Source organism: Somniosus microcephalus, chromosome 25, assembly GCF_052327205.1.
Source record: "Somniosus microcephalus isolate GS21.2 chromosome 25, FLI_Smic_1.0, whole genome shotgun sequence".
NCBI classification, from domain to species: Eukaryota; Metazoa; Chordata; class Chondrichthyes; order Squaliformes; family Somniosidae; genus Somniosus; species Somniosus microcephalus.
Window position 1 is genome coordinate 28,183,807 of NC_141011.1, and position 18,656 is coordinate 28,202,462.

General features: G+C 44.7%; 1 protein-coding gene across 3 annotated transcripts in view; it reads right to left on the reverse strand.

Annotated features, from left to right (window-relative positions):
- The window catches only part of LOC147100573 (protein-arginine deiminase type-2-like), a 58,653-nt gene that overhangs the window by 30,515 nt on the left and 9,482 nt on the right, over nt 1–18,656 (reverse strand). For all 3 annotated transcript variants that reach the window (XM_085966961.1, XM_085966962.1, XM_085966963.1), the window contains exons 3-10: nt 18,209–18,389; nt 15,916–15,988; nt 11,874–11,935; nt 10,137–10,254; nt 9,746–9,874; nt 9,242–9,399; nt 6,505–6,608; nt 4,408–4,519 (exon numbers count right to left, since the gene is read on the reverse strand). In XM_085966961.1, coding sequence (XP_085823087.1) covers nt 4,408–4,519; nt 6,505–6,608; nt 9,242–9,399; nt 9,746–9,874; nt 10,137–10,254; nt 11,874–11,935; nt 15,916–15,988; nt 18,209–18,389 — 937 coding nt within the window. The remainder of the gene's footprint in view (nt 1–4,407; nt 4,520–6,504; nt 6,609–9,241; nt 9,400–9,745; nt 9,875–10,136; nt 10,255–11,873; nt 11,936–15,915; nt 15,989–18,208; nt 18,390–18,656) is intronic.

An 18,656-nucleotide genomic window follows, 5' to 3' on the forward strand; every position in this document is an offset into this window, starting at 1 on the left:
GCGTGCAGTCAATGGCGCCCTGCACCATGGGGAAGCCCGTGAATGCTGCAAAGCCCATTGCACGCTGTTGCTGCTTGGCAAGGGCCATGGAGAAGGAGATGAACTGACGTCTCCTTTGGAAAAGGGCATTGGTGACCTGGCGGATGCAGCAATGCACGGTGAACTGGGAGATGTTGGCAATGTCCCCAGCAGCGGATTGGAAGGAGCCGGTGGCATAGAAGTTGAGAGCCACCGTCACCTTCACTGCCACCGACAGAGACGTCCTGCACCTCAGCTGTGGCTGCAGATCACCGCCAAGCAGGTGGCAGATCTCTGTGACCACCTCCCTTCGGAATCGCAGCCTCCGAACACACTGCTCTTCAGACATGTTGAGATAGGAGAACTGCTGGCGGTATACCCTGGGTGGGTAAGGCCTCCTTTGCCGATGCCTGTTGCCCCCTCTCCGTCTAGCCAGGGCTGCCACTCTCTCACGGCGTCTGTGAGCCCTTTGGATGTAATTGAGAAAGCCAGCGTTGACACCCATTGCAGCCCCCATAATATGCTGGCAAACAATGAGATGTCAATGAAGGCAAAGACTAGTGGAAAGCTGTGGCCTGAAGCCAGAAGTACCTGTCCGAGTGTTGGGCCAAAGCAGAAAACTATCTACCTTGGTCTCTCTCCAAAGATCCGTTTCTCAAGAAGGAGTGCTGCGAAATGGCAGCCTTTTATAGTGCAGGAGGAGTGCCCTTTAATTTGCGCCCCCCGCGTCCCGCATCGGCTGAGCACCGTTCCACTCTTAACAGTCGCTAGGGGCGCCAGGCGCACAATGGGGCGTCGCCACTGAAGTTCCGGTTGGGGGGCGCACAAAGGGCGTTGCACGAGGAAATGACGTCATGATCTGCGCGCGCAGCTGAGCGTGCGCAAAGACTTTGCGCCGCCGCTAAATCTCTAGTGAAGTTGTGGCGAGGCGCAGATCGCGCTGCGCCCGGGTGCTAGCCGCCTAGCGCCCGACATCTACTCCTCCTAAGGCGCTAACGGGAGGCGCAACCAACTGAATTTTTCCCCCTATGTCCCTACAGCCCTCTTCCTAACAGCATGTGTTATGCTTGACTGCCTGCTCTAATGGCTCCCCAACTCTGTCAGAACAAACCACTGATGGTCAAGCTTCAAGCATTTAAAACGGTTTCTGTTGTGAGGGGCTGTGGTGCAGTTGGCCCTGGAGTTGCTATTCCTTCCAAGGTTGACTGTATGCTGTTCATGCTGTGCTTGAGCACCCCACACATCATGAACTCCTCCACATTTGCTGCTATACACTGAAAGTTATGTGGAGATCCTCCAATGACTTCAACAACCTCTTTTGCTCTGCTCGGAAAGCATTCATCTTTTAAAAGTTGGGTCCTGGAAATCTGGAACCCTGGCATCACCAACTGAGAAGGTAGGCAACTTCACCCTATACAATGATGTGGTGCAAGGTGAGGTGCTTGTTGTCTGGCCCAGGGAGAACCCTGCTTCTCATTTGTGTGCCATATCTGCAGGGACAGAAGAAACTGGTAGGAAAAGTGCTTAAGAACACCTGCCTGAAAAGAGAAAGACTTGTATTTATATAGCGCCCTTCATGACCAACGGACATCTCAAAGCACTTTACAGCCAATGAAGTACTTTTTGAAGTGTAGTCACTGTTGTAATGTAGGAAACGTGGCAGCCAATTTGCGCACAGCAAGCTCCCACAAACGGCAATGTGATAATGACCAGATAATCTGTGTTTTGAGATGTTGATTGAGGGATAAATATTGACCAGGACACCTGGGATAACTCCCCTGCTCTTCTTCGAAATAGTACCATGGGATCTTTTACATCCACCCGAGAGCAGATGGTGCCTCAGTTTAACATCTCATTCGAAAGACGGCACCTCCGACAGTGCAGCACACCCTCAGCACTGCACTGGAGCGTCAGCCTAGATTTTTGTGTTCAAGTCTCTGGAGTGGGACTCGAACCCACAACCTTCTGACTCAAGAGGCGAGCATGCTACCAACTGAGCCACTGGTTCACACCACCTGGTGCTACAGATGCATGTCAGCTTGTGTGTTAGTACTTGAGAGTATATAGGATGGTGTGTGAACCAAACATCAGTGTCATACAAACCCTACACTGAGTCATGGCCTCCTGCTTCCCCATCTTCAGCCTCCTCAGGCATTGTGGCCATGCACCCAATAGCAGATGCCACACATACCTGGACGCACCTTCTGCATGTAAATGACCCCTGACCAGAAATACGGGCACATTGAGGAAGGTCCAGTTGGAGTGGACTATTGATGTGCTCCGCCTGCTGTGTGCTCGGCGCAAGCCCAAGAAGATAGTTGACCAGCTTGACTTTACCCCTGACTAGTAACTTGGAACTCTGTCTTCCTAAGGAGACAACAGCTGAAATCATTTAAACTTAAGTTACTGTTGCTGATATTAGCACATGAACATTTAAAACTTTTGTTATGACGTTCCTCTTTCCACTATTTTAACAGAGGGATAAATCTGTTAATTTCAAAGCTTCTTCCCCCGACAATCTGCCTCAGCCCCTAACTCAGAAGTGCATCCTGCTCTCTAGCAATTTCATGGCCAGAATTCTGAGTGAGATTGCTAATTTCATGTCAACTAATACCAGATTAGTGCAGCGCCTATATTTCCTAAGGAGGCTGAAGGGATGTAACCTGTCACCCCTGATCCTCTCTAACTTTTACCGCTGCACAATAGAGAGCATCCTGACAAACTGTATCACAGTATGGTATGGCAGCTGTAGCTACTATGACCGGAAAGCCCTGCAGCGGGTAGTCAAAACTGCCCAACGCATTACCGGCACCCGGCTACCGACCATAGAGCACATATACCAGAAACGCTGTTTACGGAGGTCACGGACCATCATCAAAGACCCTACCCACCCCAGCCACAGTCTGTTCACCCTCCTGCCATCTGGGAGACGCTACAGATGCATTCGCACCCGTACGACCAGATTTAGGAGCAGCTTCTTTCCCAGGGCTGTCATCCTACTGAACTCCACAAATAAACTCTAAAGCCTGCACATCTGCCAATGCACTTTATTATGGTTATGGTTATGTTTATGTTAATGTATTACAAGCCAAATGTATGTTGAATGTTTAAATGTCTTAATCTAAATGTACACTCTCGGGAGCCGCAAGCCTACATTTCGTTGTACTGCACTTGTGCACTAACAATGACAATAAAGTTGATTATGATTATGATTGTGTTGTGTGTGCCTATCTATTAGGAACTGGATTGAGACAGCCCAAATTAACTACACACAGGACTATTATAGCCAGTAGTCAGAGAGTGTCAATCTAAATCAGACTTATTTGATGAACGACCAATTTTTATCCTATCTGCACCACCCAAGACCCTAAACAGCTCCCTTTTTGATTTAGAATTCTTACAAATTTTAGCAAATATAAAAGTAATACCAGCAGTGTGCTTCTAAACAAGGGTTAAAAACCGGGTGCAGTGTTTACTTTCTGCCCCTGACTACCCGTAAATTTGCGTTAGACTGGTGACCAGTGACGCAAGCTAACTCAGGATGACACTCTGTGCAGGTTCCGCCCTCAGGAGGGCAGCACAGGTCCGTCAGTCAGACGAAAGGTCTTCAACCTGAAACGTTAACTCTTTCTCTCTCCACGGATGCTGCCTGGCCTGCTGAGTTTTTCCAGCGTTTTCTGTTGTTCTTTCAGATTTCCAGCATCTGCAGTATTTTGCTATCGTGTCCGTCAGTCAGACCGTGCAGGACATGCAAATAAGGCTGCTGACGTCATTGCGCGCAGCACGTCACCCCGCCTCTAATTACGTTGGACGTCGGGCCCATCAAATGAAAACAGGCAGACCCAGGCCTGAGTGAATAAACAGCAGTGGCGCCCCAGGCTGGCGCCAGTTTGCACTTTAGTCAGGTGAGTATGCATCATGAGGAGGAACCAAAATTTGGGGACTTTGCTGTTATTTTAATTTAGTGCATTTCATTCTGTTTATTTTTCGAGGACTGAAGCAGTGGGTTCTGCTTGGGACGGATTTAAACGAGTCTAACCTGCCTCTTAAAGGGTGTTAATCTCCCCTGGTAGATTGAGAGCTTGTTCCGATCATTATTTTTGACATTCCTTGATGTGAAGGAGGAGGAGGAAATACTGGAACAGAGATATGGCTGCATCAGAGCAGACTGAGGAGTGTAGCCAGGAGCTCTTTCCTGTATCTATATGAGCAACAATGCACAAGTTTCCCTAAAGATACCTGCTGAGCTTTGTAGCATACAGGAGTCTGACCTGAGGCCATACTCTAGGATATACTGTTCTGTCTGGAGGTGACGGTCACTACAGCACTTACCTTTTATGTATGTTCAGTGTTGCTGCAGACTGGAATTTTAGGAATTCAGTGTTTTACCTGCATCCAGCGATCTCTGCGATTCATAGTCTCAGGACAAACTGTCAGCTTGCACTTTGCCTTTTTCACCACAGCTGTGAATACCTTGAGGAATGTTGTATTATCACTTAGACTAAGGGAAAAAGAAATGAGATTTGAGAGTGGAATAGCTGAATTCGATCAGCCCTTAATCTTCTATACGCAAGAGAAAAGAAGCCAAGTCTATACAACCTGTCCTCATAATTTAACCCTTTTAGCCCTGGTATCATTTTGGTGCATCTAGGCTGCAACCCCATCCAATACAGTATATATCCTTCCTGAGATGTGGTGCCAGAACTGAATGCTGTACTCCAGAAGAGGTCTAACCAGAGCTTTATACAACTGAAGCATAACTTCCACCCCTTTGTATTCCAGCCTCCTTGAGATAAAGACTAATGTTCCATTTGCTGTTTAAATTATTTTTTGTACCTGTCCATTACCTTTTAATGATTTGCGTACATGGACCCCTAAACCTCTCTGCTCCACAATTCCTAGCTACTCCCCATTTAGAAAGTACTCTGGCCTATATTTCTTGGGTTCAAAGTGGATGACCTCACACATCGCCACATTGAACCCCATCTGCCATCGTTTTGCCCACTTACTTTATTTGCCAATGTCCCTTTGCAATTTTCTGCTCCCATCTACACTAATTACTGTGCTGCCTACCTTGGTGTTATCAGCAAACTTGGATATACGGCTCGCTATTCCTTCATCCAAGTTGTTGATAAAACATTGAAAAGCTGAGGCCCCAGTACAGATCCATGGGGGGACACCACTAGTCCCATCCTGCCAATTGGAGTACATACCCATTAACCCTATTCTCTGACATAGGTAGGGAATTGGTTTGGAGGTAGGAGACAATCAGTTGCTTCCAATTTTGTGGATTCTCATTTTTGCTAATAATTTCTTGTTTGGAACCTTATTGAGTGCCTTCTGGAAGTCCACATAAATAACATCCATCGACACTCCCTGATCTACCGTGTTAGTACCCTCCCCCCTCAAAAATTTCAACTAGGTTAGTTGGACATGATTTACCCTTTACAAATCCATGCTCGCTTTCTCTGATCAGCTTATATTCGTCAAGTGCTCAATTATTCTCCCTAATAACTGATTATAGTAATGTCTCCACAACAGATGTTAGACTAATCTATATATCTAAAGCAGTATGTCTGTATGTATGTATGTCTGTCTGTCCGTTATACACTCAAAAGTTATAGAGCGTACCTACACATATGTTATATCAAAAGAAAGCTGATGATCAGGGGAGTGTCATCAGGGGAGTGTCATAGGCGTATTTACTTTTTGGTCAGACAAAAATTGTTCAGACAGTATACAAAAAACGTTCAAAAATCCGCTCATTAGTGGTTGACCAATCCTACCGCTCATTAGCGTTGAGTGACGTGATGGTTGACCAATCCTACAGTTCAGTGACCTGATGGTTGACCAATCGGTGCGTCACGGGCGGGACCTAATCCTGCAGCCTCCAGAAACTTCGCCGCCATTTTTCCCCCTGCTTTTCCTCAACAGCGAGCGGGGCAGCTGCGTTGGCCCGCCGGAGCGGGAGGTGAGTTGGGGTCACTCGGGCCGGGCCTCACAACCGCTCGGCCCGAGACACAGAGCGGGGGAGCGGCAGCGGGCGGCCGCCAACCGCGCGGCCCTCTAAACTGCCCTGGCAACGCAGGCCCCCCCCAGCTAGTAGCTCTATAAACTAGAGGGATCTAGAGGAAGGGATAATTGATTTTTGATAAAACTGCTGGGTAGTCAGTCAGTCAGTGTTTTGGGATATTCATCCCACCCTGCTGTATCAGGGCCCTAATCCTGTGATGGGGATTACATCCAGTCATGGACTCCTCCAGGACTGCCTCAATTACATCACAAGCTCAGCCAACAGGAAGCACACTTAGCAAAACACAATGGCCAGGTTTCCACTACAGCAATAGCAAAACAGTGGTTCTTGTGACCAAACTCTGCCAAACTACAGCTGGCAGATTGAGCGAACAAACATCTAGGTCTGGTTAGAGAAGTTGGTGCTGTATCCACTAGGAAAATCAGTCGTTACTTTAAGCAACAGCCTCTTACCTGCACACAAACACTTCCTGAGGAGCCAGAGTATTAGGAGTCATAATCCATGGAGCCAAACGGAATACGGCTTGTTCTGTGAAAATAGGAGCCTCTCCAACAGTCTGGGGGGGGAAAAAGATGTCAAAGTGTGACATGAATCAGTCGTTCATGAAAGAAAGACTTGTGAAATAATACTGAGCGGCCTAAGGGTGGTGCTGTCCAGGGAGAGTATAAATACTTGGGCACGGGCCCAGCTTGCGCAGGACATTCTTAACAGGAACTAGTGAAGGACACAACTAGACCTCCATGTTGTAAAACAGTTGATTAAAGCTTTGTTTAACGCTTAGACCAAGTGCCTTGTCGTTTTCTTACATCAAAGTGTGATACAGTTACAGAAACATTTTATTGATTTATATTTGTATTGGTGTTTCACTTTCCAGCAGTAATCCCCTTTACTTTATTTAGTACAACTTGGTACCATGAAATCTAAGATTTTGTTTCACAGCTTTGCGGTCAGACAGGGCAGGAAACCTGCGCGGTCCTGGTTTTGGGAGGTGGGGGAGAATGCTTTTCTTTGGAGTGGGTCCCATATCTGCCAGGTTTCTGCCACACATACCTTATCTTGAAATTCCGATCAGACCCCTTGCATCTAGGAGTAATGTTGAGGGACATGCTTTGGCTGCTCTGGCAAATCTGCCTATTATTTCCTCCTTCGGCCCAATGGAAGTCCTGCCAGCTGAGAACTAGCTTGAGCTTGGCCTTTCAAAGGCCCCAAATTCTTCTCAGATTAATTGCTGTTATAAGGCAGGGCAATTGCCACCCCATTTTCTATCAGGCGGTCCAGAGGGACACCTCGGTTATGTGGCCCAATTGCTCTAGTTATGTTAATGAACTCCGGTCCTCGCCTACAGGTGGCCAAGAGTCCTGCTCGCCCCACTTCTGACGGATGACCAGGAAACTCCATTTTCAGGGCTTTTGGAATTATGCTGTATATTGAAAGAACTTGCATTTATTTAGCACCTTTAACAAAGTGCTTCACAATGAAGTACTCTTTAGTACTTTGGAGGTTCAGTCAGGACTTTTGCTGCTAGTTCTGCTGAAGGTACTGCTTTGCATTTGGGACATGAATTTCCCTTTATTCTGATATGAAATGGAGGATGAGGATGTGGAAGTGGCTAGATTGGATACTTGTAGAGTAAGGCATCACAAAATGTGTCTCTTCCCTGCATGCACATACCTACACACCAGGGCTTACAGACCTAGACCTTTCTGACTGTCAATGCCTCAGACGGCTACACTGCCCCTCTGAGGTTATTGGGGATATATGTCAACTGCTGGCTGAAGACCTGCAGCTGACTTCCACTATGGGAACAACATTTTCTGTACCGGTAAAAGTCACCATTGTCTTGAATTTCTTTGCAACTGGATCCTTCCAAGTAGCATCAGGTTACCTTTGCCACCGCGCCAAGAAGGTCACTGATGCTCTATCAAGAACCCAGTAAAATTGATATCCTTCCCAATTAACCCAGACAAACAGAGAGCTATCCAGTTTCATAGACTGGCAGGATTCCCACAGATGGAAGGAACAATTGACAAGACCACATGTGCCACTCAAAACCCCATTTGATAACGCCCACCCCCCATCTCAATTTTATGAACAGGAAAGGCTTTCATTTTTATTAATGTGCAGCTAGTACGCATTGCCAATCTCCTTATTCTGCATGTGAATGCCAGATACCCAGGAAGCTGCCCAACCCACCTCCATGCCATCTTGCCAGGAGGCGTGTAGCCATCCCGCGCCAGGTCCCGTCTCCTTGGATGCGGGAAGGGATTACATCCACTTAACTGCCTGTTAACAGGCAGAAAATAGGATTATCCCCATTTTGCTCACAAGTGCAGGCTTCCTGAAGGCTCCGAAACCCGCCAGGGTCACCGAGGCGAGTAGTGGGTCTACGGGGGCTGGAGGGGTCCAAAAGTGTGCTGTGGAGGTGAGTGATGGGTGCAAGTGTGGAGAGGTGAGTATCTGAAGTAAGTGCAAAGTGTTAGAAAAAGTGTACTTATCTTTGTTTCTTCCTGCAGGCTTCAATCGGTGGGTATGCGGAGAGTCTCGCAACTCCGCGGTAGAGATGACAGATGGCCGTTGCATTCGCCAATGCAACAACCATCTAATTTCTACTAAAGAAATTGTAGTTTGATGAGGTCTTGATAGACCAAACTACAGAGAATATCAGTGTCTTGACAGCTTCACAGAGCTGTCAAACAATGACAATTCATCTGTCAAAAATCTTTGACAGATGAAACGTCATACATTGACGTTGTCTGCAACCGGCTTTCCCTTAATTGGCCTGCTAAGCCCGCTGGGCGGGCTTAACAAAGTCAATCAAGGGAAAATAGCATGGGTTGGCCAGAAGTTGATGGAGGTGGGACTGAAACCCGACAAGTAGGAGTCCCGCCTCCAAAAGCTCCCCATTTGCAAAATCCAGCCCCAAGCGGGCTGACTGATGTAAGTTACTGTGGGCGTGCGGCTCTTGCAGGTTCACTATATTTCATGCGTCAATAAAAGATACGGTAGAGGATAGAAAATCTGCTAATCTTATATTTCTTAAAGTATTAAAGTAACTGACACTAAAACCTATTAATTAGCGAGGCAAGGCAGCTAAAATCTTAGTCTGCACTGGATTCAAAGGCTTTAACTCATTGATGCATCCAATCCCACCATTCATCGAATACATCGGGAATTAGGTCAGAATTTTACCATTGGTTCTAGCAGGCTGAGGTTGATGGTCACCAAGTTATTAATCTTCTCATCTGGAAACATGAGCCCTTCGGCGAAGAAGTTATATTCATTGCTGCCTTTTGTATAATCCATAACAGTTGACAGCTTCTTTCTACCCAGGACAGATGTCAATATTGCTGCAGTGTTCAGAACAAAAGGAGAATGGTGCAATAACAACTGAATGACGTCTTTAATAAGAAAACTTGGAAGCAAGGATGAAAACGAAGAGGAGCAAGAAGCTAATCGAGCGTTGGTATGAAGTTCAAATTTTTTTTTGTGAAGGTTTGATTTTATTTTATAAAATTGAGAAACTTGAATGAACAGCCAAAGCCCATAATGAGTACAGCACCAAGGTGGCAAGAAAATAGAAAATGAGACAGATCAGGAAGCAGGAGTTAGGTGTTAAAAACCTGGAAATTGTAATAGAAAGGGAAGAAGCATCTTAATGAAAATCTTTCTGGAGAATGTCAGAGATAGACTCACTTAGATCATGACGAAAGACTTGTACTTTCTCTCTATCAGAAGCTGAAATGTACAGCTGGAGTTTGTAGCCAGGTGGCAGAGAGTTGGGTCCTTCAGTTCTTAGGATCATACGAGACATATCTTCGAGGTCTGAAACACAAAAATATCCACATTTGTCAGTAAAATAGTGGGGGTAGCTACATTCTTAAGGTGAATAACAAGTCAACTGAACAGAAATCAATACTTGGCATGTTTTTAGTCAACTCTCAGAAGAAGTGATTTTTTATTTCTGTTTTTCAGTTACATCTCAACTTTTGAGTTCTCCCCAAAGGATCTCATTTGCACCAGACTGAGTACACCTGACACAGCCAGCGGTACCTTAACACATATAGCAGTACACGTTTCTTGTCACCTTCAAATATGGGCACTGAATCATCACTGTTGTCAGCTCCATCAGTACCCGGCTCATCTTTGTCACAGTTCACAAGAAGAATAGCTCCGTGTCCTTTAGGACCCCATGACCAAGAACCCTGGTAAAGAAAAGAAAAAACATTACAACTTGCATTTATATAGTGCCTTTAACTTAGAAAAATATCTTGAGTCACTTCATAGAAGTCTGGAGAAAACGAACACCAAGACAAAGAAGGGGAAATTAGGAGAGGGAACCAAAAGTTTATTCAAAGCGGTGAGTTTTTTTTAAAGAGGATCTTAAAGGGTCCCTAATTAAGCATGCAGAGTATGTTAGAAGCAATAATACCGCTTTTCATTGCATTACCACTGCAACGATGGAGGGAAGGAAAGTGCTGCTACAGTGCTTAAAATGCTGCAGCTAATTAAAGAGTGCTTATATAGTTGAACAGCAGCAGACTGAGAATGCAGCAGCCTTGGGATGCATGTTCAGCAGCAGGGAAGATTCCCAGATTCTCAAATCCATCCATGGATGTTTTACTGGCTGATGCAAGGGCTACAAAATAAATATTTTGGAAGCCCCATAGAGGGTGGTTCAAGGTTGTATAGAGGGAGGCCACTCATACAGTAAGTGGAACTTCCATCAGCCCAAGAACTGCCAAACTGTGCAGGAAGAGGCTCAATGACCTCACATGGGTGACCAAGATAAGTGAAGGCACTGTTCCCAAGGTACATCCTGTACAAATGATAGAGACTTACATGGCTTGCCACAAGGGGTTCTGCTAATTTTGAAGAACAGTTGATTTAAAGGGACAATACACCTGCACCTCTCATGCTCATGGGATGCATATGCTCATATGGGAGAAAATGTGTCTATGCGACTCACGTTGCTTTATCATTGCGTTCTCTCCATGCAAAGAAAATGGTCACATATAACTAGTGCCAGAGAAATGTACTGGGAGGGGAGGAACACCTACAGAAAACCCTGAGACTGTTCCTCTGTCTGTGTCAGTCTTACTGGGTTCATAAGCCATGACTACACAGGATAGCCCTGATCACCAATTAATCCTCATGATACGTGGCTCTGAGTCATCAGGGCTGATATAGTTGATTGGCATATGATGAGAGCGACATTACAGCTTCCTGAGTAGTGAGCATTAACGTGCAGGATAAGGTGATTGGTATTGTACACTAGCTACACTTTAATCAAATGAAAGCCTTTCATTTTCATGAGAATGAGGAGGTTCCCATATGGAACCTTGAATGCCACATGCCTTCCATCAATTTCTCCTTCCACCTCTGGGAACCCTGCCGGTCTGTAGAGTTGGATTGCTCACTCTCTGTGTCTGTGGTTCCATTGAAAAGGAAATGAACTGTGGAACCCCCTAAAGACAGCAGCAGTTATCTAAGCTCTGGAATTCCCTCCCTAAACCTCTCCGCTTCTCTCTCTACCTCTCTTTCCTCCTTTAAGTCACTCCTTAAAACCTACCTCTTTGACCAAGCTTTTGGTCACTTGTCCTAATATCTCTACGTGGCTCAGTGTCAAATTTTGTCTGATAATGCTCCTGTGAATTCACTTGGGACATTTTACTAGTTAAAGGCCCCAAAAAAATGCAAGTTGTTTTCTGGTGCTTCTCCAGTTCTTCCACCAACGTTACAGTAAACGAGAGGAAGAATCTCACGGAAATCACCCTAAATGTGTTGTAAAACATAAACTGTGTAGGTTTCCGTTTTTAATCACCTTATTTGGATTATTCCTCTCAACTTTACCATCACGATCTGCATCCACATCCAGGGATATGTCTGTCAAAGAAGGGATACAGAAGTTAACTAGCAGTTGGGGACTGCGTATTAATTGGCACGGAAGAAGAAAGACTTGGGGATATCATAAGAACATAAGACGTACGAGCAGGAGTAGGTCATTTGGCCCCTCGAGCCTGCTCCGCCATTCAATAAGATCATGGCTGATCTGATCTTGGCCTCAACTCCACTTCCCTGCCCGCTTCCCATAACCCTGGACTCCCTTATCATTCAAAAATCTGTCTATCTCCACCTTAAATATATTCAATGACCCAGCCTCCACAGCTCTCTGGGGAAGAGAATTCCAAAGATTCACAATCCTCAGAGAAGAAATTCCTTCTCATTTCCGTTTTAAATGGGTGCCCACTTATTCTGAAATTATGCCCCCTAGTTCTAGATTCCCCCACGAGGGGAAACATCCTCTCTGCATCTACCCTGTCAAGCCCCTTCAAAATCTTATATGTTTCAATAAGATCCCCTCTTATTCTTCTAAACTCCAATGAGTTAGGCCTAAACTGCTCAACCTTTCTTCATAAGACAACCCCTTTATCTCCGGAATCAACCTCATGAACCTTCTCTCAACTGCCTCCAATGCAAGTATATCCTTAAATAAGGAGACCAAAACTGTACGCAGTACTCCGGGTGTTCACCCTGTACAGTTGTAACAGGACTTCCCTACTTTTATACTCCATTCCCTTTGCAATAAAGGCCAACATTCCATTTGCCTTCCTAATTACTTGCTGTACCTGCATGCTAACTTTTTGTGATTCATGTACAAGGACCCCCAGATCCCTCTGTACCTCAGCATTTTGTAATCTCTCCCCATCTAAATAATAATTTGCTTATTTATTTTTCCTACCAAAGTGGATAACCTCGCATTTTCCCACATTATACTCCATCTGCCAGATTTTTGCCCACTCACTTAGCATATCTATATCCCTTTGCAGATTCTTTGCGTCCGCCACACAATTTGCTTTCCTACCTATCTTTGTATCATCAGCAAATTTGGCTACATTACACTCTGTCCCTTCATCCAAGTCATTAATATAGATTGTAAATTTGAGGCCTCAGCACTGATCCCTGCAGCACCCCACTAGTTACAGTTTGCCAACCTGAAAATGACCCATTTATCCCGACTCTCTGTTTTCTGTTAGTTAGCCAATCCTCTATCCATGCTAATATATTACCCCCAACCCCATGAGCTCTTATCTTGTGCAGTAACCTTTTATGTGGCACCTTATCGAATGCCTTCTGGAAATTCAAATACTCGACATCTACTGGTTCCCCTTTATCCACTCAGCTCGTTACATCCTCTAAAGAGCTCCAGCAAATTTGTCAAACATGATTTCCCTTTCATAAAACCATGCTGACTCTACTTGACTATATTATGATTTTCTAAATGTCCTGCTACCACTTCCTTAATGATGGACTCCAGCTTTTCCCAATGACAGATGTTAGGCAAACTGGTCTATAGTTGCCTGCTTTCTGTCTCCCTCCTTTCTTAAATAGGGGCGTTACATTTGCGGTTTTCCAGTCCACTGGGACCTCTCCAGAATCTAGGGAATTTTGGTAGATTACAACCAATACATCCACTATCTCTGGAGCCACCTCTTTTAAGGCCCTAGGATGCAGGCCATCGGGTCCAGGGGACTTGTCCACCTTTAGTCCCATTAGTTTGCTTAGTACTTTCTCTCTAGTGATAGTGATTGGTTTAAGTCCCCCCTCACCCCAATATCCCCTTGATTATCCATTATTGGGATGCTTTTAGTGTCTTCTACCGTGAAGACCGATACAAAATATTTGTTCAAAGTCTCCGCCGTTTCCCATTATTAATTCCCCAGACTCATCCTCAAGGGGACCAACGTTTACTTTAGCTACTCTCTTCCTTCTTATATACCTGTAGAAGCTCTTACTATCTATTTTTATATTTCTTGCTAGCTTACTCTCATAAGCTATCTTCTCTCTCTTTATTATTTTTTTAGTCATCCTTTGCTGGTTTAAAAAAATTTCCCAATCCTCTGGCCTTCTACTATTCTTCGCAACATTGTATGCCTTTGTTTTCAATTTGATACCATCCTTTACTTCCTTTGTTAGCCACAGACGGTTCATCCTTCTCTTAAGAGTCTTTCTTTCTCACTGGAATATATCTTTGCTGAGAGTTATGAAATATCTCCTTAAATGTTTGCCACTGCTTTTCTACAGTCTTGTCCTGTAATATATTTTCCCAGTCCACTTTAACCAAGTCTGCCTTCATACCTTTGTAATTACCTTTATTTAAGTTCAGGACACTAGTTTGAGACCTAGCTTTCTCACCCTCAAACAGAATTTCAAATTCTACCATGCTATGATCACTCTTCCCAAGAGGATCCTTCACTTCGAGATCATTAATTAATCCAGCCTCGTTGCACATTACCAGATCTAAAATAGTCTGCTCCCTGGTTGGTTCCATAATGTATTGTTCCAAGAAACTATCCCGCATACATTCTAAGAACTCTTCTTCAATCTACCTTTGCTAATTTGCTTTGTCCAATCAATATGAAGATTAAAATCTCCCATGATTATAGCCGTACCTTTCTTACAAGCCTCTATTATTTCTTGATTTATACTCTGTCCTACAGTGTGGCTACTGTTTGGGGGCCTGTAGACCACTCCCACTAGTGACTTCTTACCCTTATTATTTCTTATCTCCACCCAAACTGATTCTACGTCTTCTGAGCCAATATAATTTCTCATTACTGCACCGATCTCATCTCTTATTAACAGAGCTACACCACCTCCTTTTCCTTTCTGCCCATCCTTACGAAATGGCAAATACCCCTGAATATTCAGTTCCCAGCCTTGGTCACCTTGTCACCATGTCTCTGTAATGGCTATCAGATCATACCCATTTATTTCTATTTGTGCTGTCAACTCATCTATCTTGTTACAAATGCTGCGTGTGTTCAGATATAGAGCTTTTAATCTTGTCTTTTTACCATTTTTCCCTACTCTGACCCCTCTTTCTGATGCACTCTTATGTGTATATGCCACACTCTGGTTATCATTAACCCTATCACTACCCTGCACTTTTGGCGTCTCATTTTTCTTTGACTTTTTAAATTTCCGCTCAGCGGATCCCTCCCCCCCACTATTTAGTTTAAAGCCCTATATCGCCCTGTCAAAGTCGAGGAAAGCATTTTAGGGTTGTGCACACAAGTAATTGCTATTGAGACTATGGGTAGCCATAATATAAGATTCAGGGTCAGTGCTCCCCTTAACCAGAGTTCATTGTGACGGGTTAGTTGTACAAATGTTACTTTTGGAGTGTGCTAGTGACCGGGTGACCGAGGAAGGAAATGGAGGGTGGCTGGTGTGTTAGCCCTGGTCAGGTCATTAAACCTTTTGCAGCACTTGCCTGCAGCCCTTGGGGGTGAGAAGTTGGCATTCAGTTCTCGTGCCACCTGCCTCCAAGTGGCACGACTGATCTTTTTGATAGGTTTCCTGCCACAGACATCAAACACTCTGTCTCTCCTAAGTTCTATTTAATCAAGGAAAGTTTGGAGGTTTGTCATTGTGGCATGTTCTTCTCCACCTCTGTGCCATGCCCGTGTCCATTCTTTGGCTGTCTCTTGCCAGGTTGTCCTGTGTTAGACATTCTTGTAAAGTGGCAGTCACGAAACAGCCAGTCAAGCTAGCTGGCAATCAACTGACTGAGCCGAACACGGTTCCTTACTTAGCTGCTGCTGCAGTCTTCAGCCAGAACTGGCTTTTTAAAGGTTGCACTCTAGTTCCATGCACCCAGCACGTTATTCCTGTTTAACTCGGGTTTTACACCAGTCACTACTCCATTGAATATGTAAATAAGCTGACCCACAAAATTCTGGTGCAAGTACCTCTCCAGACCCTGGGCCAAGCACAACTCATTTTCCAATGACATGAAAGCAGTGCAACTCACCACATGAATTATCGGATCTGTCTATTTAACCTGACTGTCAATCACTTACCGACTGCCGTGAGGTGAAGGATCATCTTGTCAATCGGTTTTTCCAACTTGTCTCCATAAAATATAACTGTAACCTACAGGAAGAGAGCAGAAACCAGATTAGGAACAATGGGGGTCTTTTAATTTTCGGCATTGGTGTAAAGAGAGGGATATTGGATGAGCCACACATTATACACCTGCCCGATTTTCTATTGAAGTCAATTGAAGAAAGGGGAAAGGGACGAATCATCAAATTATAGGCCAGTTAGTCTTACCTCAGTTGTGGCTAAACTTCTAGAGCCATAATATGGGATGAATGGGCCTATACTCTCTGGAGTTTAGAAGAATGAGAAATGATCTCATTGAAACATACAAGATTCCAAGAGGGCTTGAAAGGTTAGAGGCTGTTTCCCCTGGCTGGAGAGTCTAGAACGAGGGGGCATAGTCTCAGGACAAGGGATTGGCCATTTAGGACTGACATGAGGAATTTTTTCGCTCAGATGGTTGTAAATCTTTGGAATTCTCTACCCCAGAGGGCTGTGGATGCTCAGTCATTGAGTATATTCAAGGCTGAGATCGATAGATTTTTGGACTCCAACAGAATCAAGGGATATGAGGATTAGATGGGAAAGTGGAGTTGCGGTCGAAGATCAGCCATGGTCTTATTGGATGGCGGAGCAGACTCAAGGGGCCGTATGGCCTACTCCTGCTCCTATTTCTTGCGTTCTTATGAAATTAGTGAATAAGACTTGTCATGAAAATTAAAGCATATCGCATTAAAGGGAATGTAGCTTCATGGGTTCATATTCTATAGTATTCTCCAGCAATGCTCCCTCTAACCTGCGCTTTTTTGTGTGCAGCCTGTTTATTTCAATGCGCAGTCCGTTTAAATGTCTGCACATGTGGTATTTCCAGTGGAAAAGCCTGTGTGCGGCCTTTGCAGATTACTGCACGGCCATGCATACGCGCAGCTTAGAGGGACTATATTCTTCCGGTTTCTCCTGCTTTCTGTCATAAATCTCTTGCATTTAATCTTATATTCCTGGAGAATAGAGTGAAGCAGTGGAAGGATTTGCTCTCAGGTTGTTTAACAGTCTGATAGGCAGCCACGAGAATGCTCCTTCCATGGCCATAACCATCTTTATTCTAGCCGATAAGGTGATTAGTCCTATACAATGGAGGGATTTATGGGCTCCCACAACCCATACAATGAAGAGGGCCACCCACACCTACTGGACGCGAGTATCATGTTGGTTGTCAACCCAGAATTTAGAGGCAGAGCGGGAGAGCCTGGAGCAGGATTTGAACCCAATATGGGTAGAGAGATGGGATAGAAAGCAAAGAGTAGGGTTAAATGGATAGCAAAAAAACTGCAGATGCTGGTCAGGCAGCATCTGTGGAGAGAACAGATAAGTGAACTTTTTGGATGTGGGTGTTTAAAACTGGCGAATATTATAGATGAACATCATTTAAATAGCAATGTAACAAGGGGGAGGGGAGGGGAAAACACAGATACAGGAAATGATAAAATGGCACTTATGCTATTAGCAGGATACAATAGGAGGCATAATAAGAGAAATCAAAGATATTTTGGAAACACAGAGGAGGTGGGGGTTAAAGTAGGTGGAAATGGAAGCACAAAAACTGGAGCCTGGGAGAATAAAATAATGCAGGTGGCACACGCATTTAGATGGCCGCTTTGATGAACCCCTCCGTCCTGTCCGCAAATGCAACCTGGAGCTGCCTGTTGCTTGCCACTTCAATTCCCCATCACACTCCCACTCTGACCGCTGTCTTCGGCCTTCCACACTCTTTCAATGAAGCTCAGCACAAGCTGAAGGAACAGCCCTTCATCTTTGTATTGGGCACTTTGCAACCTTCCGACCTTAATACTGACTTTAATCATTTCAATTGTTAACCACAGCCCCCCAATTTGTTTGGTAGAAAACGCTGGTAATGTGGGATGGGTTTGCTGGCATTTCTGGGGACCCTCTGTCAGAACATCATGCTGGCAGGGTGATCTTCACACTTGGTGTCGACCTGCACTTTTTATCTCCTACCCGCTTTGCCAGTATTTTATCCTCCCGTTTTCACCTGCCTCATCTCCACCTCCTCAGCTGTTCACATGCTCTCTGTCAGAATTGTCTATAATTTCTCTCTTTGCCTCCTATTGTCTCGTGCTGATATCACTTCTGTCATTTTACCATCTTCTGTTTTCCACTTAAGTAATTTAGAGGTCATTCTATTTCAATAAAAATCTACTGCATCAAGCTCTATAATCTTAAAGTACGTCTGCAGAGGTATTACAATCTTACCTTGCTATCGTTGAGGGCATTGCTTGTTTTTTCCATCGTGACCACAAGTAAGATCCCTTTGTTGAGGGCCCATCTTGTTGCATGTTTTGCTGCAATGGCTACACTTTGTTGATCTGAAATGGAACAATTGACACCAGGGCTGGAGCGGACTTCAAATGTTCGACATCCTGGAGGGGATGGCCTGGAGGAAGAGAAAATATTTAAGTCTAGGTAGTTATTTGCTTCATCCAAAACAGGAACCTAATTTAGTTAAAACAGAGCATTGTACTGGTAGTAAGGGTTATACATTAAATTAGTTCAGGGAGTCTTAATCCAGTTCCTAGTAGGAATGGCCCACATTTGAGAAGTGCCCCAATTCTGCATTAATTAGATAAATTTTCAGTTTTACCACGAAAGGGTAAATTTTCAGCTGCTATGATAGAAACATAGAAGATAGGAGCAGGAGTAG